The sequence below is a fragment of the Pezoporus flaviventris genome, unplaced genomic scaffold, assembly GCF_033815535.1.
Source record: "Pezoporus flaviventris isolate CSIRO_AGI_PZ_B2104156 unplaced genomic scaffold, CSIRO_AGI_Pfla_v1 ptg000063l, whole genome shotgun sequence".
NCBI lineage: Eukaryota > Metazoa > Chordata > Aves > Psittaciformes > Psittacidae > Pezoporus > Pezoporus flaviventris.
The window spans coordinates 8,588,205-8,609,791 of NW_026892611.1; the positions used below are offsets into that span (position 1 = coordinate 8,588,205).

The following is a 21,587-nucleotide window of genomic DNA, read 5'->3' on the forward strand; positions in this document are numbered from 1 at the left end:
CATGGCCACGGGCAGAACAGCCAGCGCAGGCTCTGGCCATGGGGTTGCTCTATGGAAACCGGCACATCCCAATGCCACTGAGGTTTCCTGCGGGGATTCGGGATGGGGATCACAGGCGGGATGGCTGTGTCCTCCAAGGTCATCCTCACACCTCCCAGAGCACCTGCATGGGGACAGCGGCACCAGGGTGTGCGAGAGGGAGGACTGTGCTTGCCCATGCACAGCCATGCATCAGCATTGCCGGGCTCCCTCCAACCGGGATAATGCATTTCCACTGGGATCATTAAGCCCCTCGCCTTCCTCCCAGCATCCTCTCAGCACTGCTTTACCCACAGGCTTTTCCGAACGGGGTTTCTTATGGCACAGCTCCTATTTCACGTGTTACTGATGAGGAGCGCGCCACGCTCCCAGCCTGCCCACCCGCCCGCGTTGCTCTGCAGTGGGTCGGATGCGGAGCCCCACTGAGCCCCAGCGCATGGGGAAGGGGACAGAGGGACCACGCTCTGCGCCAGCCTGGCCCAGCACCACCACGGGGCCTGTCCCCGGGTGCCTGCGCTCAGTGGGTCCGGCCCCGCGTGCCCGGTGTGGGTCCCGCCGAGCGCAGCCCCCCCCGGGGACCCCCCTGCTCCCATCCCCGTCCCCGCGGCCGCTCCCGGTGAATCAGCACCAGCGGCCGGCGGGACCCCGCGGGGCGGGGTTAGCGAGCCTGAGGGGGGCGTGGCCTGAGGGGGGCGGGAGCGGCGGCAGCGCGCGGGGCACGACGGGAGTCGTAGTCCGTAACCCGGGTCTCCCCCGTTCCCAGTCACCCTCCGAGGACTCCATCTCCCGTCGTGCCCCGCGCGGGGGAGGGGGGGCGGTGGAGGGGCAGGGGCGGGGCCCGGGGGGCGGGGCCGGGCGCAGGGGGGGGGGGTTGTGGTGGCCCGCGGCGCGCGCACAGCACCGGGTGCAGCCGCCGCCGCCTCAGCCGCAGCAGCGCCAGGAGCCGCCGCCCGCCCTCCTCCTCCTCCTCCTCCCGTTACCGCCCTTCCTCATCCTTCCTCCTCCTTCCTCCTCCTCCTCCTCCCGGAGCCCGCAGCCTCCTCGCCCTACCCCCGGCCCCGCGAAGATGGTGGACCGCGAGCAGCTGGTGCAGAAGGCCCGGCTGGCCGAGCAAGCCGAGCGGTACGACGACATGGCGGCCGCCATGAAGAACGTGAGTGCCGTCCCGCGGCCCGGGTCTGCCCCTCCCGCTCCCCGCTCCCCTCCCTTGGTGCGGGTTCGTGCTCCCCTCGCCCTCCCCGTGCTGCCCCCCGCGGTGGGCGCAGGGCTCGGACATGGGGCGCGGGCCCCATCGCCGTCCCTCCGTGCGTGCTCCGGTCCTTGTGCTGCCCCCGGTACCGGTTGCCCTTTGCGTTTCCCTGCGCAGGGACGCGTTGTTCTCCCCAGGTCTCCATCCTCTGCCCTGGAGCCCCCCACGCATCCTCTGCCCTGCTCTAGAGTCCCCTCCCCAGCCCCGCACCTCCTTTCCCTTGCCCTGCAGCCCCACACGCAAGCTCTCCCCTGCCCTAGAGCCCCCATGCATTGCCTCTTGTGCCGCCCCACATCCTCTCCTCTGCCTTTCCGTCCCCCTGTGCTCTCCCCTGCCTTAGAGCCTCCTCCCTGCCCCACACATCATCCCTTTACCCCATCCCTTCTCTCACCCCACACTAGGCCCCCCTCCGTGCCTCCCGCATCCCCTGTGTGCTCCCATCCCCACTGCTGCTCCCTGCCCTGTGCCAGCACGGGGGGCACAGGCTGCAGCGTCCCCCAAGCGGTCACTTGGGGGGCTGCCAAGCCCAATGGGGCAAGGTTGTGGGGTGGGGAATAGGGAAGGGGGGGTGTTGCATGCACACCTCTTCCCCACGGCCCAGCTACCTCCCCGTGGCTCCCGTGCATCCCTTCCCGTGCGCGGTCGGTGAGGCTGGGGTGTGCTCGTGGCCCCAGAGATCGGGAGCCCTTTCGCTGTCAAAGCTCTTTATTTTTACTGCACTTGGTTGGAGATTTATGAATTGAGTCATGTTGTATTCATTTCACGCTCTTAAAATAAAGACTCTGCGTATAGCGGGCTGATCTGATTTGTGACACTGAACGGCTCCCCTTCAATCCTGACATTTTGACAATATAAGAAGGGAGGAAAAAGAAAAGCCCCGTATCTCTGATCTGATCTTGCAAACAAAGCAATCGTGGGAGGCAGGATCAAGTCATTCCAGAAGATTCTGCATTTGTCATATTGCAGAGAGGCTAGACTGGGTGGAGGGAGGGAGGGGGTGCTTTAAAGGGGAAAACTGTGCTTTATGTTTGTCTTCTTAGTCAGGTCTGAACCTTTGCGAGGAGCTGGGGTGTCCTCCCTGCCTGATGGGGAGGGAATGCTGATCTAGGAATGTCGCAGTCTGCCGTGGGTGCAGCTCTGTTTGCCCATATTGCACCATTTTGTCAATAACCTTGCATTGATCAAAGCAGACAAAACTGTCACAGCCTGAGCACGGGGAGGGAGGAGATGGCTTATCCAGGAATGAAATATGGATAATGGGAAAATGATATTACCATATTAAACCAGCCGGGGCTATTCCTTTGCTGCGCTATGGCTTTTATACTGTTTTCTGATAACGGCATCTGTTCGTTTCCAAGCAAAGCCTGCTGTGTGAGCACATCCTACAGCTCATTTCCTACGGATAATACAGCCGCTATGACAAAGCCAACAGGGATATGCCTGGGATGCACAGCCCTGGTGCGGTATTCCCGCCGGGCAATGTCCCTAGCCTGCTGGGTGTTTAAACCGGAGGTGGTGTTGGAGATGATCTCTGTGTTTTATTCCCTTTTAGCCCTGGTGAAGCAGTACCCGAGGCTCAACGCCGCTTATGGGTCTCCGTAAGGAAGCGATTCCCAGCGGGACAGCTCCCGCCACCACGGCAAACAAAAGGCAGAGCTTTTGTTCTCCCTTGCTGCTCCGTGCTGCCCGAAGCCGGGCACGGGCGGCGGTGCCGGGCACGTCAGCCCCGGTCCTCCCTGTCCCTGTCCCCAGCTCCGCTGGTGCGGGAGGCTGATGACCTCGCACTCATTTCCGTAGCAACGCCTAGTGATGTCATATGCCATGGTCCAAGCTGCAATGCACCCAGGTGGTAGCAGAGAGCATGCGGGCTGCGTCTAGAGAAGGTGATGCAGAAGCATCCCCTGGCTCTTGGCCGGTTTGTCTCCCACCCTCTAAAGCTGCCTGCTTCCTGAGCACCGTGCTGGGGAATGCCCCACGGCTTTCCCTTAAGCCTGCGGGGGTTGTGATGGGTGTAAAGGAGGTTCATTCCCCTGCAGTTTGAGCGTTTTGGTGGTGACATGGCATTGTTCTGCCAGCCTCAGCCCTGCCTGCTCAGAGGCTGTGCTTGGCTATAGTAGTGGTTTGAAATGGAAATGGTGTACTGGGCCCCTTTCTGGCTGCTGATTCATCTGCTGATGCTTGCCACAGTGGTGTACAGGATCCCAATAGTCTCTTCCAAATAATATCATATATATAGTAAGTTCTGGCTCCTTCCTTCCAGCAAATGCTTTGTGCCAGTGCCCCTGGTTGGTGCATGCGGTTGCATTGCTGCTGCAGGAGTGGGGCTGGTCCTTCAGCCCCCAGATGTGACAAATTCACTGGGGAATGTCAGTAAAACACAGCAGATGGTCCCCTTGCCTACCAGCAGGAGCAGGAGGTGATGCCGCACCAGGGAAGGATGCGGGGCTTAGCCCATTGCTCCAGGGTATGGCTGCATGATGTTGGTCATGTCCCTTGTCACAGTCTGGGGGTACAGTCAGCCTTACCATGCATTGGAGAGCAGGAATGCACCTCGCTGGTCAGTGGGGAGGTGTTGCCTTGGGCTTGCCAGCCCACTTGATGCTGTGCCCAAGCAGCACCAGCAGTCTCCTTACCAACTCATTGGTATTTTGCTGCCTGCAGTGCTTATGGTTGTCTGGTCCAGCTTCATGAGGAGTTTTCTGTCCAGCCCAGCACCAGGGCTGTGGATCGATATCCATTAGCTGGGGAGCAGTGATGTTGCTGGAGGCTTTTTCGCCCTGCCTGGGGAGCAGAGCACGTGTCTCCCTGTAGACCGCTGGGGTAAGAGAGGATGTGCAGGAGAACAAGCCAATTGCAGTAACTCACCTAAAAAGGCTGGGGGGAGGATTATTATTGCCCCTATGCATCATGAAGGTATGGGACCACATGGCAGAGTCCTTGAACCCATTGAAGGTCTGCTGCGTGTGGAACATGTGGCTGCTTGACTTTGGGGACCATGGGCTGTGGTGGGTTGATTTGGGGTGAGGGTTGGAGCTGTTGAAAGGCAGATGGCTGCTGCCCAAGCATTAGACCCAACTGGGTCTTGGTGCAGTAAATGGCAGTTGTGGGTGGAGGAAAAGAGCAAATGTGGGTAACCACAGGCCTTCCCTGGCACTGTGCTCCTGCCATGGTGCTCACCAGCCTGGCAGGCTATCACCCACCACATCCAGTGACCAGGTTAGCACAGATAGCAGGGCTTCACACACACACACAGGCTTGGGAAGAGCAGGAGTAACACAAATCCCTCCTATCTGCAGGTCCCCAGGGGAGCGGGGCAGGGATGATTAGCTGTTTTCTGCTCTGCACTGTAGACAAGACAAAGGGTGAGGTGGGAAGGCTTCTCCAGGAGGAGTGCTGGGCAGGCCATCTGTGATGGTAGGGAGGGAGCAAGGAATGTAGTAGCACTTCCCAGGGAGGCTGGGGAAGGCTCTGCAGAAACCATTTCCAGTGCTGAAGTGGAGGGGGTCTGTCGGCATCTAATGACTACATCGATGCTCTTGCTGCCACCCCCTGTGCAGGCAAGATGCTGCTGAGGCTCATGGTGCCTCCTGGACCACTACAGCATATGGCTGCGTGCTTCCCAGCTTGTTCTTACTCACAGAGGATCAGGCATAGAGAAGTCCTCTTGCCCGTTAGCAACGAGGGCTTGTTCAGACCTGAGTGATGGGGTGGTTCTTGGGCAGTGTTAATCCAAAAGCAGAGAGCAGGGCTTCCTTCCCGGAGGCCCACAGGGTCAGGGCAGGGTGGCTGCTGTCCCGCTGTGCTTCCAACCTCCTAATGGTTCTTGGTGTGGGTTATCTCTGTGTAAAGCACTCTCAGGACCTTGTAGTAGTAGGCTGAGTTGTTGCACATCAGCACCCAAACCATGGGCAGGTAGCGACATGCCCTGTACTCGAGTGCAGTGGACACTGAACACAGGAACTGTGTTAACTGGTGAGACTTCAGCACCTCGAGCTCTTAGAAACTCCCCATTGAGCTCCTGGTAAGTCTTTATGTGCTTTAGGAAAAGCCACTTGTGAGGCCATGCTGGGTTTTTCTGTTGACCAGGCGTAGCAGCCAGGCTTGGGTTTGGTTGGAAATAGGTCTTTGAATTGAACAAAGATGATACTGGGACTGTGACAGAGAATTGAACACTCTGCAGGTGTCTGGGGTACAGGGAAACAGTCAAGCTCTTGGACAAGGAAGGGCTCTCCAGGAGCTCCTGCATGTTTTGGGCTTAGCCAGATCTTTCGGATGGAGCCTGGCCCTGAAAGTGCCAAAAGGTTGGTGGGGATTGTGTTGATCTGCTGTTTGTGGTTGGAGATGGCTGGCTCCAGGAGTCTCATTGGGTTTCTAGTATTTGTTCTTTTGTTTGAGGCTTTTTGCAGTTGGTCTCTTTTGAGCACCAGGTAAGCTTGTGATGTGTATGGACAAACCCTGCCTGCCCAAGCTTTGTTCACCAGCTGATCCCAAAGGAGCTCTCTAGAATAGACTCTTTGGGCGCTGGTGCTGTGAGCCTGGGCTTGCTCGAAGCTACAGGAACAGCAGTTTAAGGGCAGTCACAGAACCTCAGCTCCAGAAGGGTTTTCTGAACTGAAACCCGCACCCCTGGAGCACATGCGCTGAGACTTCACTGCACCACTCCATAGCAGGGTTATCACATGCTTGGGTGTAGCACAGTTAGGACTGAGATGAAGAAGGAGGTCAGTGTGCACAGGATGGTGCATAGATGGAGGATCAGCAGGCTGCTTTTCTGCCTCCCACTGAAATACTCCTATGGGATGGTCTGTGCCATTCAGGGTGGGATTAAGCTGTGCTGATGAAAGGCAAAATGAGCTTGATAGGAGCTTTGTAAGCCTTTGTTGTCAGAGGCCTCTGGTATTGGCCTACTGGTGAGCAGTCTTCACCTTGGATACAGTCTTCCATCTTGAATCTCTAAGGAGTTTGTGCTCCCTTGGGTTCAGTAGCTGCTCTGGGGCAAGCTCATCTGGGTGCTGTAGAACTGCCCTTCTGGGTAGGGTGAAGCCTTGAGCGTGCACATCTTCATGCCAGGAGGCATCAGAAAAGATGAGGTATGCTTGGCACATTTATCACTTTGATTGATGCGTATCTGTAGCTAGGAATTGATCCACTCCCTGTGACTCTTGAGGATACAAGAATAAATGTATCTTTAAGGCGTAGGTGATGGAGCAGAGGCTGGGTGGTAGCCATGACTTCGCATCATGGAGGAACCTCCATGGATGGTGATGCATCTGGCAGGGTGTAATACATGAACTCTACAACCGAACTCTTTTGTGCAGCTTCATGCTAGGTAAACCATGTGCAAATGGTTGCATAGGAAGTTGTGTGCAGGAGCACATATTCCAAGCTTTTGTGTGTCCAGCTGCCAGTATTGAGTAGCATGTTGGGAGCTCGATACCAGCCTGGCAGGGAAGAGCAAAAAGGACTGTTGGATCAGTTCACACTAGAGCTAGGTGCTTGGCGCATCCCAGCCAGACACCAGGGTGTTCAGAGGTGGATACAGAGGAGGAGCAGGTTGGAAAATGCCTATGGTCTGGCCTGAGGGAGCCTTTCCTCAGTAGGGTTGGTGTTTCAGGCATAGGATCTGCAGATCTGAAGCTGCCCTCTCCTTTTCTGCCCACTTCTACCTCCTGACCTGTGGCTGCCAGTGAAACGTGAATGTGTACTGGAATAACTGTGGTGCAAGGCCCAGAGAAACAGGATTTGCCTGGCTCCCCAAGCAGTTCTCCATCGCCCATCTTGATAGGACGCAGGCATCATCTTCCACTTCACTGTGGCAAACCTGTGATGCAGGGCTCGGGTTGTCTTTGGTTGATATTTCCAGGCTTTCTTCAACACCTCAGTGCTCCACAACTCAAGGTAGCTTTTTCCAAAGCTAATGCTGTTACAAGTGGTTTTGGTCTAACTGGCTTGGAGCCACACCTCAGCCCTTCTTTCCTTTTGCTTCCAGGCCTTTGTTATTTCTGCCTGGAAGGCTGAAAGCCTTCACCAACCTCTAGTTCTTCACTAGAAAGGTAACATAGCTTGTCCTCTTAGATTCACATGTCTGCAGACAACTGGCAACGTGATGTCTGGAAACCAGAAAGATAATGAAAACAGGAGCAAGTATTTAGTCAGTTTGGTTCTGCAAGCAGTGGTCACCACTGGGAAGTGACAGCTTGGAAACCTATTTTAGCATTTGCTGAAACAAAGGGGAAGTAGCTGTGGATTTGTCTCTGAGCTGGTGAAGATAGGCTGGGTTTGTGTTTCCACCTCTGAAGCCTTTGGCTTGCCTTCAGGATGCTGTTGAGATAAATGGCCATGGACGGTTTCACACTGGTGGTAGTCAGATAAAACGCTCTGCCTGTGCAGCTTTAGGTCTTTGCAGATGGGGGGAGCTCATCTTCACCCATGGGCACAAGATGGCTTTGTGGGAGCCCACCTCATGGCTTGCACAGTGTTTACACATGGGTGGTGGAGGACCCTGCAAGATGAGTGAGGCTGTGAGGGGAGCATGGAAGTGCTCTCCCATGTAGGATATAGCACTGCTGAGGTTCCTCCTGGTCTCTGCTTCTGCCTTTTCCCACCTTGTCCCTACAAAGCAGAGCAGCCTTTAGTAGCTGTGGAGGACTTCACACATCTGCACTTGGTCTGGAGTGAGCAGGAAAGGGGAAGGATATAGACCCACAACCAGCTGGCTGTGGGGTTTGTGTAACTTGGTGCTGTGCCATCTCCTCAGCTGGGCATAGCCAGTGCTGTCACAGCCAGCTTTCTCCTGTCTGTCCCTCTTGGCTGCTTCATCTAATGAGCAAAATCCCTCTTCCCATCCTAAAATGAAGGAAAACAGTGACAAAAGGACTTCCATTCTGCTCTTTATTCCTTTGAAGTAAGAAGCTTGTCTCCTTTCTCCAGAGCCTGGATGTCAAGGTGCTGGATTCCCACCCATGGCTCCGGTGGGGAGCCTGTCTCGGGCAGGAGCTCAGCAGCAGGATGGCTTTGTCCAGCTTCTCCTAGTGCACAATGACAGCAAGCCTGAGCTGCTGCAGCATTCCAGCCCCTCCAGTGGGCCAGAGCTGCTGGAGCACAAGGGTTGGGGCTCTCCCAGGAGGCTCACGCTGGCTGTTTGCTTGGTGGGGGCTGGAAATGCCCAGAAATGGTAAATTCTGGAAAGCAGAGCTGAAATGATGAGGCAGCAATCCTCGGGCTGCAGGAAACACTGATGAGGCTGACTCTCCAAAGCGGTGCCTTTGTGTAGCTGCTGAAACAAAAGCCTTTGTCTGCCTGTTTAAATGCAAACTTCCCCCCAGCCTCAGGTTTTTCTGCTAACCCGGTTTTAGTCACATCTCAGGAATAACCCAGTCACAACCCAGGAATAACACAATAAGGTGTTAAACAAACCTGATTTGGGGCACAAAACTAGTGATCTAGTGACCAGGGGCAGTGCATTAGTTAACAGCAGGAGGAGAGTAACTAGAGAACATGTCACTGATGATGGCATGAGATTCCCTTAAAGCGATCCCCAGCTTAAGGATTAGAGTACTTAATGTTTTTCTTCCCTAAAGGAGATGTTGGAATTGAGTCAGTCTATGGGTGTTTAAGGCAGCTGCACTTGGACGAACCCAAGTCTGCAGAGGCTCAAAGTACAAACCGTTCCTTAATTGTTTGCAAATTCCCTCTGATCTTACTGGATGGGCTGGCTTGCTTGGGATGCATCTTTGCTTACGTACCGGGCAGAGCTGCTTGGCGTGTCAGCGTGCTTCTGACTCCTCTCTAAGATGGTTACAGCCAGGCTCTAGAAAACAACAGCGACAAGCCTCAGCCTCAAACAAGGCTGCTGATGGACGTGTTGTTTGGACAGTCATGGTGCTCCGCAGCATGGAGTTTATTAATAGTAGTCAGGAGAAGCTGTTGCTGTGCTCTGTGCTAACAGATAGGCTCGTAGGAGAGCTGTGCTTGTGAAAGACTAATGCTTAGTATTCAGCAGTGATTGAGAACTTGGGGGGGGATTAACAGCCTTTGATTTACCCCCAGCTGAGGAAGGCACCCCAGCTTTGCCTTTATGCTGTTGGGCTTTGTTACGTGGGATGAATATTTCATTACCTTGAAGTTGGGAGCTTGGCTCTTTGTGTTTGGTGCTGTCAAGACATCTGTGCTTGTGGGGCTCTGTCACCTGTGATGCTCTGAGATTAAATCTATGGTACTTAGTCCCTTAGGCTTCAAAAGAGGGCTGGGAGGAGGCAGCTGGAGCCAGGAGAGGGTGTTTAAACCCACAGTCAAATCTAGAACAGTAAAGTGACCCTCTTGCAATTTAATATTGGCTGCAGTGTTCCAGAAAGCTGCCAGAGCAAAAACGTTCTGTTCTGCACGTTCAGTGAAGAAATGAGATAAAATTGCCTTTGCTACAGGTGTGTAAGATCAAGCCTGAAATCCCTGAAGCAGTGGGAGGGTAAAGTACATCTGGAGGGATAATCGCCTTCCTCACTGATGCAGAAATGAAGCCTATGGTGGAGCTTGTGTGCTGCAGTCCACCTGGGTGTTCTGCAAAGCCTCTTGTTTAATGTGGTGAAACACAGGAGCTGCTGGTTCTGCAGAGCAAAAGATCTTGGGGTGTTTGAATATTTCAGATGTGCACCAAGCCCAAAGCCTTTGGGGTGATGGCACGAAGCAGTTAAACTGATGGGCTGGCTGCAGGGAGTTGTTTGCATGGTTGCAGCTTCTCCCATTTCATCCTGCTGGAGCACGGCTGTGCCGTGCAGGAGGAAGCCGTGCAAGCAGCCAAGAAGTGCCCAGTTCATCCTGTTCCAGCAGAGCTGGGAGCAGGCTCGCTCAGCAGCCAGAACTTGCTCTCAGCCTTTCCCAAGGTGTCCTGCCCATGGCACATCATCTCTCCTCTCCCTGCTTGGCTCGAGTGAATAGAGGTTGTGGGTACAGCGTCAGTTTTTGAGCTCCTGATTAAGGACAAGCCCTGGCACTTGAAGCTCCGGGGAGGATTTGATGATCTGGTGGCAGGTACTTCCCACCTGGCAGCAGGGCTGGAGGTGAGCAGGAAAGCACTAGCATCTGAGCCAGATTAGCATGCTGAGAAGCTGTGAGGTAAGTCTTTAAGCAGCTCATGCTCCCAGCAGCACTGAATACCCTCCTCACAAAACACTTGGTCCATTTAGCTAGTATGTCCCTGAAGTCTGTCTAGTTTGGCTTTGTTTTGCCATAAATCGGAGGGGAAACAAATAGCATTCCCCTGTGTTGACCAAGAAATGGCCAGTGGGCTTGCCATGGATGTCTGCTTCAGTTAAAAAAGCCTGGGAGTGGATGGAGTTTCCTGAAGAAGAATGATGCTTGAATGGAAAAGACCCCTGAGTCTCTAAAACATGTGCAGAAATCTTTTAAAGGAGGAGCTGCGGTTATTCTCCAAGAGCTTTTCAGCTTGCACATGGAGACGTGTCGTGCAGCCCAGAAAAGCCTATAGCTTTCTCCTTTCCAAAGGATCTCCTGTGAGTTCCTCAAGCTTGTGGTGTGCTGCAGGGGCACATCTGAGCTCCCATGGCAGGGGCATGCTGTGGCACTGGTCTTCCATGTGCTTTGCAGGAAAGGCATGGAAGGGAACAGACTGGATGAGGCAGGAGATCTCCCCAAGCTGTGGAGAAGGGTGGTGATCTCAGGCTGCTCTAAGGTGCTTGCAGAAACGCAAAAGTAGGCAGATGAAGCTTGCCAGCCTTGGGCTGGGAATAGCTTGGCATCCCTTCTGTTGCTTTGTAGTTAGGAGGCAAAGGGGTTGGTATCCCATCTGCTGGAGATGGTGTGACGAGCCCTGAGTGACAGTCCTCTTAAATGCTAGGACTGATGTGTTTTGAGTTGCTGCTCTCTCCATCTGGTGGCAGGAAGGCAACAGAGATGGCTGCTTTATTCCCAAGAGCTTTTCCTAGGTAGTGGCAGCAAGATAGTGAAACAGGTTTTCATCTTGTTCAATAGCAAGGCTAAGGAGAATCAGGGTGGTAATAAGGCAGACAAGAACAGCCTGGGCATATTTCCTTAATGGCTCAAAAAGCAGACACTAGCCATAGGAGCAGCTAAAAGACACTGCAGTGCTAATTGAGGAGTAGTTTGTAGCTCTGCACTGATGCACTTGAAGAGCATACATGGTGCCCAAGCTGGGACTGTTCCTTCCAGCTGGTTATGTGATGTGTCTGGGTTCACCCTCTGTCAGCTTAACAGCCGTGGCAGATTGCAAGGGCTAGGAACATGCCTGGAAGCCACGTATGGAAGGCAGGAGGATGTTCCCTTGTGCTGGCCTTATCTCCAGAGCTGCAGCAGAAGGTGGTGAGGCAAATCACTGGCACCCAGGTGCTCTGCAGCAGAAAAGGCTTGAGCCGTTAGACCTAATGCTGAGGCTGCAGCACTGCAGATAAGGGCTGGTACATGCAGTGTACCAGAGGCAGAATAGAGCTCAGCACTCTGCCATTGTCACTGGCTTTCTTGCCTTGGCTCCCTTACAACCTTTTACATGCAGGAATGCCCCAAGCAGTTGAAACTTGCTCCTTCTCTAGCTGAAATCCAGCAGAGCCAGACTGAAGAGGAGCAGATGTGCCAGCTCCAAGGACTGATCAAACCTGTGTGTAGCACAATGGAATTCAATTTGGTTTAAGTAGCTCTTAAGCTACAGAGGCCAATGGCATGAATGAGCTCTTGGTTTTCACGTCTCCATCACAATCTGAAGACTTTGTCTTGGGTGGTTCAAAGTCAAACAATAAAGGCTCCAGAGTGGGATGAAAGCCTCTGTTAGCAGTAGGAGCATGCAGAAATCCTCATCAGTGTCTGGAGTGCTTAAGTAGCCTTGGAGATGCTATAAGCAATTAACAATCTTTGCAGACACTGGTCCTTGATGTACTCAGAGCAATTTAAAATGTAATGGCAGACCCATCCCAAGTGCCTTCAAACTGCTTTCCTGCAATGACTGCTGGCCCCAACACCTTAAAAAGTGGGAACTAGCATAGAGTTATTCATACTGAAACAGTCAAATGAGACAGCAATGGGGAACTAACTTCTGCCCAGAGCCTGCTTGTGCTTTTCTGGTCCTGTCTGAGATGAGAAGAAGGGCTTGACCTGCAGCTGAAAATCATCTTGGCCACACTGAGATCAGCCACGAGGAGAGAGGACAGTGGAAGGAGTCAGTAAGGGGAGAAGGTAGCGGTGGTGTTACTTCCACTTTGGGAGGATGACGTGGGGGAGAAGGCAGGGGGAGGAATAGACCCAAACCAGTGCAATCTGCTGAGATTTTAGATTTAGGTCTGGTTTAACACACGCCTACTTTGTGCCAAAGTAGGACAGTGCTGAAGAACAGCATCTTTCCTGCTGCGATGGTGTCGTAGGGCAGCTCGCTCTGGGGCGCACAAAGGAGAAGCTGTTCTTGCCTGGGTTGTGCAACATCTCACCATGACTGTAACGAAGCCACTGGGTCTGGTGAACGTTTAATGTGCTTGGGGGCAGGCATTTCTTCAGAAGCTGAATGCAGAGTGAGATGGGGGTGATAAAACAGGCAGTGCCTCTGGTGTATCACTTCCAAAATGACCCTCAGGCTGCTGAAGGGAGTGCTTGCAGGGGGTGATGGGGTCCCACCACGGGACAATGGCTAAAGATAGGTTGAAGCTGGTGTGGCTGCAGGTAGTCGTGAACGTTATCAGTTGCTTGAGCCTGAAGGGGTTGTGTGCTGGTTGCTCCCCTTGCTAGTGGCTTCAGAGCAGCTAAGAATGGCAGTGGTGGGATTTCTGGGCAGAAAGTTGTTTCAAAAGCATATTTGCTTTCAAAAAGAAGAATGAAATGGGAAAGGGGACCTTTAGACCAGGCCTCAGGGTCACTTCCAAGCAAGGGTTTCTGCGGGGAGATAACATTCTGAATTACATGGTGCAGAGCTGTAGATAGAACAGAGGAAACGCAAGTGCCAAGGAGGAGACAGCTGTTGTGTATCCTGGTGGAAGAGGAGCTCTGATACTCAACAGCTATTCTCCCTGGGCAGCTGGAGGTTCTCATGGTTGTCTCTCTCCTTTGTAGATGCCTCGTGTCTTCAGGGACTCAGGCAATCGGAAAAGCAGAAGTGTTGAGGCATAGAACGTGGATTAAACTGTCAAATGTTGATGGCATTCCTCAGGGAAGAAGCTGTGGGTATGCTCAGCTTGCTCAGCTGTATGCTTTAAGATAAGACATCAAAGCTAGGTAGGAGCCATAAATGGGTGGGCACTTAGTTATAAAACCAGGTGAAACGTGTATGAGGATAAACAGCTAAATCAAAATCTTCCTTTGCAGCTACTGTAGGGTCCTCAAAAATGGTTATTTCATGGTGTATGCAGAAATTACTTCAGACTTATGGGTGCAAGGTGAAGAGTGGACTGTAAGAGTCCTGGAGTAAGCCCTGTAAGCAAACTAACCTGCCACTGCCTGGGAGCAAACCTCCCTGTAGGTCTCAAAGCCTGCTCATTAGGATGCTTCTGGAAAGAAGGTGCAGTGGGACCAACCTTTGGGCTTTGGAGTGCATGGACCTTGCCATGAGGGGCAGGTTTGTTGCAGCTTCTCACCCAAGGCTGAGCCTTGCCCTGGCTGCGGTGTGACACTTGGGCATGCCAGGAGCGTGCCAGGTTTTGGGCAGAGTGCTGAGTCAGAGCTCACTGCTGCAGCAGGGACATCAGGAGAGCCTCTGAAGAGCTTTGCTGCAAGTCAGAGGCTTTGCTTTGTACAGACCTCTGCGCTCTTGAGCAGGAGAAACCCTCAACTTCCAGTAGTTCTTGTCCAATGGGAGCTGTTGGACTGCCTCTATGGCTTTAGGGCACTTGAGTCTTGGTGGTGCAGACACTGCACCCTCAGAGGCCGCAGGAACCGGTGAGAGTGGAACTTGGTAGCATCCTCAAGCTTGGTGATGGAGCGTGTCTCCAAGCCAAAGCCTGTCAATGTAGGCTGCTCCATGGCAAGGTGTCCTTTCCCTTAGGCAGGGCTTCTGCATGCAGCTCTGGCACGTGTGTCATGTGTGGTGACAGGGCACAGGGGAAGCTCTTGCAAGTAAGATCATTACCTACAGACTAGCAGGGAAATGAGAAGCACCATGGCTGACATCTCCTGCTGCTCTGCGTTGATAAAGAGCCACTCTTGTGGCTGGGCTTGCCTGGGGGGAGAAGCAGAAAGGAAGATGAAAAAGGTCTATTTCCTTCTTATTTTTCCCTTCAGAATAGCTAAAGACTTGCATCCATCAAGCTTCCAGCTGTGTGAGTGTGTGGGCTAGCTCTTAGTGCTTGGCTGTTCATGCCACATGCAAGGCTTGATTCCATTTCAGCCACATGCATCTCCTGCCCCGATGTGCAGGGGTATGAGGGTGAAATGAGACTTGACAGTTACTGAGGTTCGTGGTGCTCAGTAACTAGTAGTTACTGGTGTTAGTTCTGCTTTCCTCTGCTGTCAACCAGGGAAGTAAAGCTCCCAACTGACTGAGCTTCCCAGAGAGCAGTGAGACTTCCAGGCAGAGCCTGCCAAACTCAATGCCAAACTGAGGCTTTGCTTTGGATATTTGGTCTTTAGCTCCATGTAACAGCGCTGAGAATGGCATTAGGTGACTTGATGCTTCCAGGCTTGGTCTATACGTGAGGGTGCTGCCCTTCCAGGGTCTGAGTCAAGAAGGGGGAATGTTCTGCTAATGTTAATCTGGATGCTGGAAACAAACATGAGCAGAAATTCCCCAAAAGGGCTTGTAATGAGAGCACTGCAACCTAATCCAGGCCTGATGCAGGATATTGCCTTATTGATGTCGCACCACGGGCGTTCAATGCAATGCTGTAAATCGAGTATATCAGAGCTTGCTGGTTAGCCTCTGGCTTGATTGAACTCGCTTTGTGGTGGTATCCTGCAGTGTTAAGGATAAAGCAGCATTTGGTTGGCCAGCACAGGCTTGCAGTGAAGGCACAGACCCCATCCGCTTGGTGAGTTGCTGCAGTGGTTTCTGGATGGTTTTCTGCTGGAGACAGTCACCCATACGGAGCTGATGGCAAAAGCAACATGGCAGGGACTGCAGTTCCATGCTGGAGTACAGAGTGTGGCCATGGCACAAGACACCGGTGCAGGCTTCAGCAGGCAAGTGGGCAGCAGCATCTGCAATGTGGCAGGCAGGTTCTGGGTTGATGGCAGTTCTCAAAGGCAGCTTCACCTGGGTACATCTTTTCCACCTTCCAGTGAGTCTCCGATGAAAGCAGCTAAGCATACCCTTGCTGTCTGTTACCTGGTGTCCTGGGCATCTTGCATTTCTTCCTGCTGGGAGTGCAAGTGCCAGATGGTTTTCGTTTCTTCCTCTCTCAGTTGCAAACTGAGATATCACATGGGTGATACAGTTTAGTGTGAGGTGTCCCTGCCCATGGCAGGGGGCTTGGCACTAGATGATCTTAAGGTCCTTTCCAACCCTAACTATTCTGATTGTATGTGTGGCACTGCAGCCTCTTCCCATCCCTCTCACAGTGCAGAGGGATATGGTCCCTGTCTCTGGCCATGTTATGTGGTTCCTCTGCAGTGCATCCCTGCAGTGCTCTACCTTTCTGGGAGCCTGGCTACTGCTAGGAAGCAGTTAACAAGGCTCCCTTTCTGCTTTGGTGAGTTCCCTGCAGAGGTCCCTGGAGGCACCTGCTGTCTCCACAGGTGGTACCTTCCATCTGTCAGCCAGTTTGTTGGAAGGATTTTGACGGGCAACTTTCTTCCATAATCCCGAATGGCTTCAAATTTAAAATGTTTATGGCAAAGCTAATCCTACGAAACTCCCTGTTAGTTTTAATGAATCTGTCCTCCAGCAAGACTCTTCTGGTGAGAGGAGGTAAATCTTCTTTCTGCAGTGATACGTATCTGCAAACGTAGCTGGAGGGCAGCTTTAAAGTCACCTGCTTGGTGCACACTTACAACTGGTGTCTCCGCTTAGAGAGTGTCTTGCTAAAAGCCTCCTGTGGTTATCAGCCTTCAGAACCGGTGTCAGGACAGGAAGCTGTTGGAGTCAGCGAGTGTCTTGTGTGGCTGTTGGCGCTGGGCACTCCGTTTACAGCTGAAAGGTGAGAGGATAAGGCAGGCTGGGATCTCTGGATGTTTCCATGGTTTCCCTTACTCAAAGTAGGGCAGCTTACATGGGACAGGATCCCAATTAACCTCATGGAGTTTTGAGTATCTCCAAGGGTAGGCAATCCATAAGCCTACCTGCAGTATTCCACCAGCTTTCAAAGATGTCTCTAACCTCACAGCATCTCTTATTTATGTTTGTGCAGGTGTCACTCAGAGGGAAGAATGGAGTCATTTCAAAGGCCTGTAGCAATACAGACAGCTAGAACTCTGAACTTAGAGCACAAGGCAGGCTGGAAGCAGCACATAAACAACATGCCAGGGCAGTTAGCACGTTGCAGTTGTGCTGAGCCTTTGCAGGAAGCAGCACATTACACACAAGCCAGGGCTGTGTGCTTAAACAGCAGAGTAGCTGTATGGAGCAGCCTGGCTGCTGCACCCACTCCGAGGGCTCAGAACCGCATCTGGGATGCAGCATGGGGTCAAGGGGGATGCCAACCCTTCCTGGGCTACTTAAAGGTGGTTTATAGGAGCTGCAGTGAGATAACTGCAGCACCAAGTAGGATGCTTCCCAGTAGCTGAACTGGCCAAGGTGGTGGTTGGCAGCCTGCTTGTGAGATGGCTCTGTGCTCTGCCAGCTCCCTGTTGCTGCGGGTGTGAGGCAGGTAGAAGTGATGCTGTGCATGAGCACTTATCTTCAACAGAGAAAATCCTGTGTGGGAAGAACATACTCTTAACCATGTGAGCTTTTAAGTCCTTATCTGTGCACATACCTTAAGGCAGCTGTAATTTTAACATCTAACGTATTCTTTAGGCATCTCAGAAGCATGTGCTTGTGGGAAAGCTGAGCACCCTGTAGCTATGGTATTGTTAATCCACACGACTGGCTCGTGGCTGTAGACCTTTTCCACCCTCTTGCTTTGCCTGTCCCTCTCACCTCCATCACCAAGTCCAACTCTAATCCCGCAGGTGGAAGGCTTCTCTTTCCTAGAAGACTTTTCTCACTCTGGAAAACTCTTTAGGAGCCGGAGAATACCTGGAATAAAACCAAACCCACCCCTTTTGCTGGGGGACTGGACCACAGCGCGATTTCCCAGCTGGCTCCCTCTGGGACGGGAGCAGATGCTGGATGACAGCAGGAGATACATGGGAACACCCGCCCATGCGATGGGAACATCAAGTGACTGGGGCTTAACCCGCATGTCTCTCTTGTCTCTCCCTCTGTTGATGCAGGTGACGGAGCTCAACGAGCCTCTGTCCAACGAAGAGAGGAACCTGTTGTCCGTCGCCTACAAAAACGTGGTGGGGGCACGGCGCTCCTCCTGGCGAGTGATCAGCAGCATCGAGCAGAAGACCTCCGCCGACGGCAACGAGAAGAAGATAGAAATGGTCCGTGCCTACCGCGAGAAGATCGAGAAGGAGTTGGAAGCGGTGTGCCAGGATGTGCTGAGCCTGCTGGACAACTACCTGATCAAGAACTGCAGCGAGACGCAGTACGAGAGCAAAGTCTTCTACCTGAAGATGAAAGGGGACTATTACCGCTACCTGGCCGAAGTGGCCACCGGTGAGAAGAGGGCGACCGTGGTGGAGTCCTCGGAGAAAGCCTATAGCGAAGCCCATGAGATCAGCAAGGAGCACATGCAGCCCACTCATCCCATCCGGCTCGGGCTGGCGCTTAACTACTCCGTTTTCTACTACGAGATCCAGAACGCTCCGGAGCAGGCCTGCCACCTGGCCAAGACGGCCTTCGACGATGCCATTGCCGAGCTGGACACCCTCAACGAGGACTCCTACAAGGACTCAACGCTCATCATGCAGCTCCTCCGCGACAACCTAACGCTCTGGACGAGCGATCAGCAAGACGACGACGGCGGTGAAGGCAACAACTAGACCCCCCCCGCGATGGACTGGCAGCCGCACGCTGATGCTAACTACTGCAGTCTTTATTTTTTTCCCACGAGTGGGGGGGGTGTCAGGGGTGGGGGGGGGACCAGGGAGGGGACCCCTTCCCAGGGAGGCCCCCCACTACCTGTCTTTGATTGCCTCGTTGACATTTTTGCCAAAACACCACTAGTGGAAGTCAGGCTGGCTGTGCTGGTAATGGAATAGCAGCCTCACTGGCATATGGACTGTTCTGTAGATTATTAATACAAGTGGAGCTGTCTTTAATTTAACTTTATTGCTAGAAATCAAACACAACCACATAAAAAAAGGGGTTTTAAGATGAATTCGTGTGGATGGAATGGCCCTCGTTTTCTAAAGGAACACAAGGAGAGAAAACAAACAAACAAAAAAAGAGAGTTCTGTGGTTCCAGTAAGGAGTTGTGTGGTTCCAGTCAGGAATTGTGTGGTTCCAGTAAGGCTTTGTGCGTTTGTTTCCGCAGTCCAAGTGCCGTTGTGTCCGTCCCCCGTCGCGGGGCATCTCTCTGCGGCGCTCTGCCTGGCAGGGCATAGCCTCAAATCCCCACATCCAGAAGGAATTCAGAGCTAAAGAATTCCGGGCTCGCAGAGCTCGGGGGTTTAGGCCATCCTATCTTTCTGGGTGATTTCTTTTTTGGTTCGAGGTATTTCTTAGGGTAGCTGACAGTATTAACACTAAATTGCAGTTTACAGTATCTCTACATTACAGCCATATGACATCAAGCCTTTTTGATTGTCTTGTGTTCTCTTCTTTCTTCTTTGCTAGTTCTTTTGGCTTGCCTTCCTGATCAGTCCTCGCCTGTGGACTGGCTTTAGCTATTCTGTGTGGCCCAAGGCAAGAAGACCGCCCGCCTGAGGAACATCAAAGCTGCTCTAGTTTTTTGGTCAACAGCTTATACCAGGTGCTTGGCTAGCGGCTGTTTCAACTCTTTCCAAGTCCACAGCAAAAAGGTGTAAGAACTTCAATTAGACAAGGGGGAAGTGTTTAAACTTAACAAAAAAAAATGCCACTTAAATAATAATAAAAAAATAATAATAATAATAAAAAAATAATAAAAAAGAGCATTCAGGTCTGTATGTCATGTACTGTGTTTGGTATTTCAAAAGACCATCCTGATTTTTAAGGTGCCACAGCTGCTTCCTCAGGGATTGCACTGCCATTTCACTTCTGCCTGACTTTCTCCCACTGTACCATGAGGTTTGTCAGCAGATCCCTGGCACCCAGGCTCCCTTGTTTGTCACCAGGGAAGCCGGGTGCGTTTTTCCTTTCTCCTGGGGAAGCTTGTGGTGTAATGAGTGAACTTCAGGAGCTTAGAAACTAACGTGGTAGAGAAATCCCTAACGGGAAGAGCTACAATCATAGACATTTCTATCGCCCATCAGGAGCCCAGGAACTTAGTTCTCTTCTTAGCAAAGTCTTTTTCCCAAGGCTGATCTGGCTGGGGGTGGGAAATGGGACATCCGTGTTGCTTAGCAGGGAATACTTACCCTGTTTTTGGAGTAAACTTCCTTCTCGCTTTAGTTTCCCCATCGCTGTTGGAAGCTCACTGCCGCCCTCCGGCTCATAGAAGGGAAACCTCACCCTCCTGCATGTTTGATTCCGCTTTAGAAACAGGCTTTGTCCCTGTCCCTTGTGAGAGCAGGGTGCCGTGGTGCTGCACACATGGCCTGCACACGGGGATGCTGCCTCAGCTCCCCACTGTCACCCAAAGCCGCTATCCCGACTCCTTGCGGAGCGAGCAGAGCCCGGCGCTTGCGCTCCGGGTAATGCCATGGAGATGCTGGTCAAGCTGGTTTGGACTGGGATGCCTCCACACACACACACAGGGTCTTGCCCAGCAGCATATCCCATGAGCAGCATCCCATGGCGGGATGCTCGCGGTGCCATGGGCTGGAAGATGGCTTTAAGCTTCTTACCTTCCTTTTGCTCAACCCATGAGCAGCATCGTCCCGGCTTTATCATTTGGAAGTGATTTACTGGAATTACAAAACCCATCTTTTTTTTTGTTGTTTGTTTGGGTTTTTTTGCCTTTTTCCTTTCATTTCCCTTCTTTTTGGCTTCTGCTCTGGCTGCTTTAGGAAACTTCCGCAGGAGAGATGGCACAAGAGGGCTCAAAAGGGAGTTTGGGGGTCAGGGGCTTGATTTTTGAAGCAGCTTGAATGGTTTCTTTGGTTTTCTAAGAGATGCACTTGCCTATGATACTGTCTCTCCAGTGAACTGATTACTGCTCCATTACTCTATTGATACAATATTGTGCATGCTAGTGTCGTATTTCTATACAGTAGCTTGAACTTTATTAACTTATACTGTAGATGTTCTGTATTCCTATGACAAAATAGTCTTCAAAACCCAATTTTTTTAAAGGCTTTTTTTTTTTTTCCGGGTTTTTAATTTATTTTCTTTCCTTTTTCTTTTTTTTTTTCTCTCCTTTCTTTTCCCTTCCTTTGCCTTTCAGGGGGGTACAGTTTGCTCTCTCCCGATCGTGATCGTAACAAACTGATCTGTTCTGGGTGTTGCTCTAGTGACATGCGATTCTCTAGGATTTTATTTTGTTCTGAAAACAGGAAAACAGTGACAAAAAAAAAAAAAGAAAAAAAACACACAAAAAAAAAAAAGACAAAAAAAAAAAAAAGCAAAAAAGAAGACACCAGTGTTAGCTTAACCTTAATGTCTGGTGTTCGTCATGGTGAAACTATAACTATCGCAGTGTAGGAGAACAATGACTGTGTTCTTTGAATGAGCCTTTGTTTGTGCTTTTCGTCATGTTATATGCAGTGAAACTCTTTTTAAGGTCGAAATCAGTGATTTCTTCTTTTTTCTGCCCCCCCCCCCGCCCCCCCCCCGCCTCCGTGTTTCTGTAAGGAATCCTTTCGCACACGGACCATCCTTCGCGGTTTTTTCCTCAGTGATGGAATATCATGAATGTGAGTCATTATGTAGCCGTCGTACATTGAGCAAATAAACTTACAGATCTGACGTCAAGCGCTGCCTTGGTCTCGCCTGCGTCGGGGTGATGGGAGGGGGAGGCTTCCTTCATCCCGTTCCTCATCATCCCTAAACGTGGAGGGCAATGGGGCCATGCCAAGGCCAGCTTGGACGGGGCTTGGGAGTTCCAATGGGAGGTTCCCTGGGGTTGGAACTGGATGAGCTTTAAGGCCCTTCCCAACCCAACCCGTTCCATGATGCCCTGCATCCCTAGGGGTTAATGGTTCACCATGATCGCAGCTTGGAGGGTGCCCGAGGGATGCTGTGGGGATGGCCCCTGGGTGCTCCCCTGGGAGCAGGGGGGGTGGT

General features: G+C 52.2%; 1 protein-coding gene across 1 annotated transcript; it reads left to right on the forward strand.

Annotated features, from left to right (window-relative positions):
- Positions 1 to 904: 904 nt before the first annotated feature.
- Positions 905 to 18,568, forward strand: YWHAG (tyrosine 3-monooxygenase/tryptophan 5-monooxygenase activation protein gamma). The gene is made up of 2 exons (XM_061470444.1): positions 905 to 1,192; positions 17,606 to 18,568. The coding sequence occupies exons 1-2, from the start codon at positions 1,106 to 1,108 to the stop codon at positions 18,260 to 18,262; spliced, it is 744 nt and encodes a 247-aa protein (XP_061326428.1). The 5' UTR covers positions 905 to 1,105; the 3' UTR covers positions 18,263 to 18,568.
- Positions 18,569 to 21,587: the final 3,019 nt, after the last annotated feature.

What these genes read in the sequence shown, in the direction of transcription:
- YWHAG (XM_061470444.1), top strand. Translation starts at nt 1,106, where the DNA reads ATGGTGGACCGCGAGCAGCTGGTGCAGAAGGCCCGGCTGGCCGAGCAA. An exon ending in TGGCGGCCGCCATGAAGAAC is followed by an intron (nt 1,193 to 17,605) that starts GTGAGTGCCGTC and finishes CTGTTGATGCAG; the next exon opens with GTGACGGAGCTCAACGAGCC.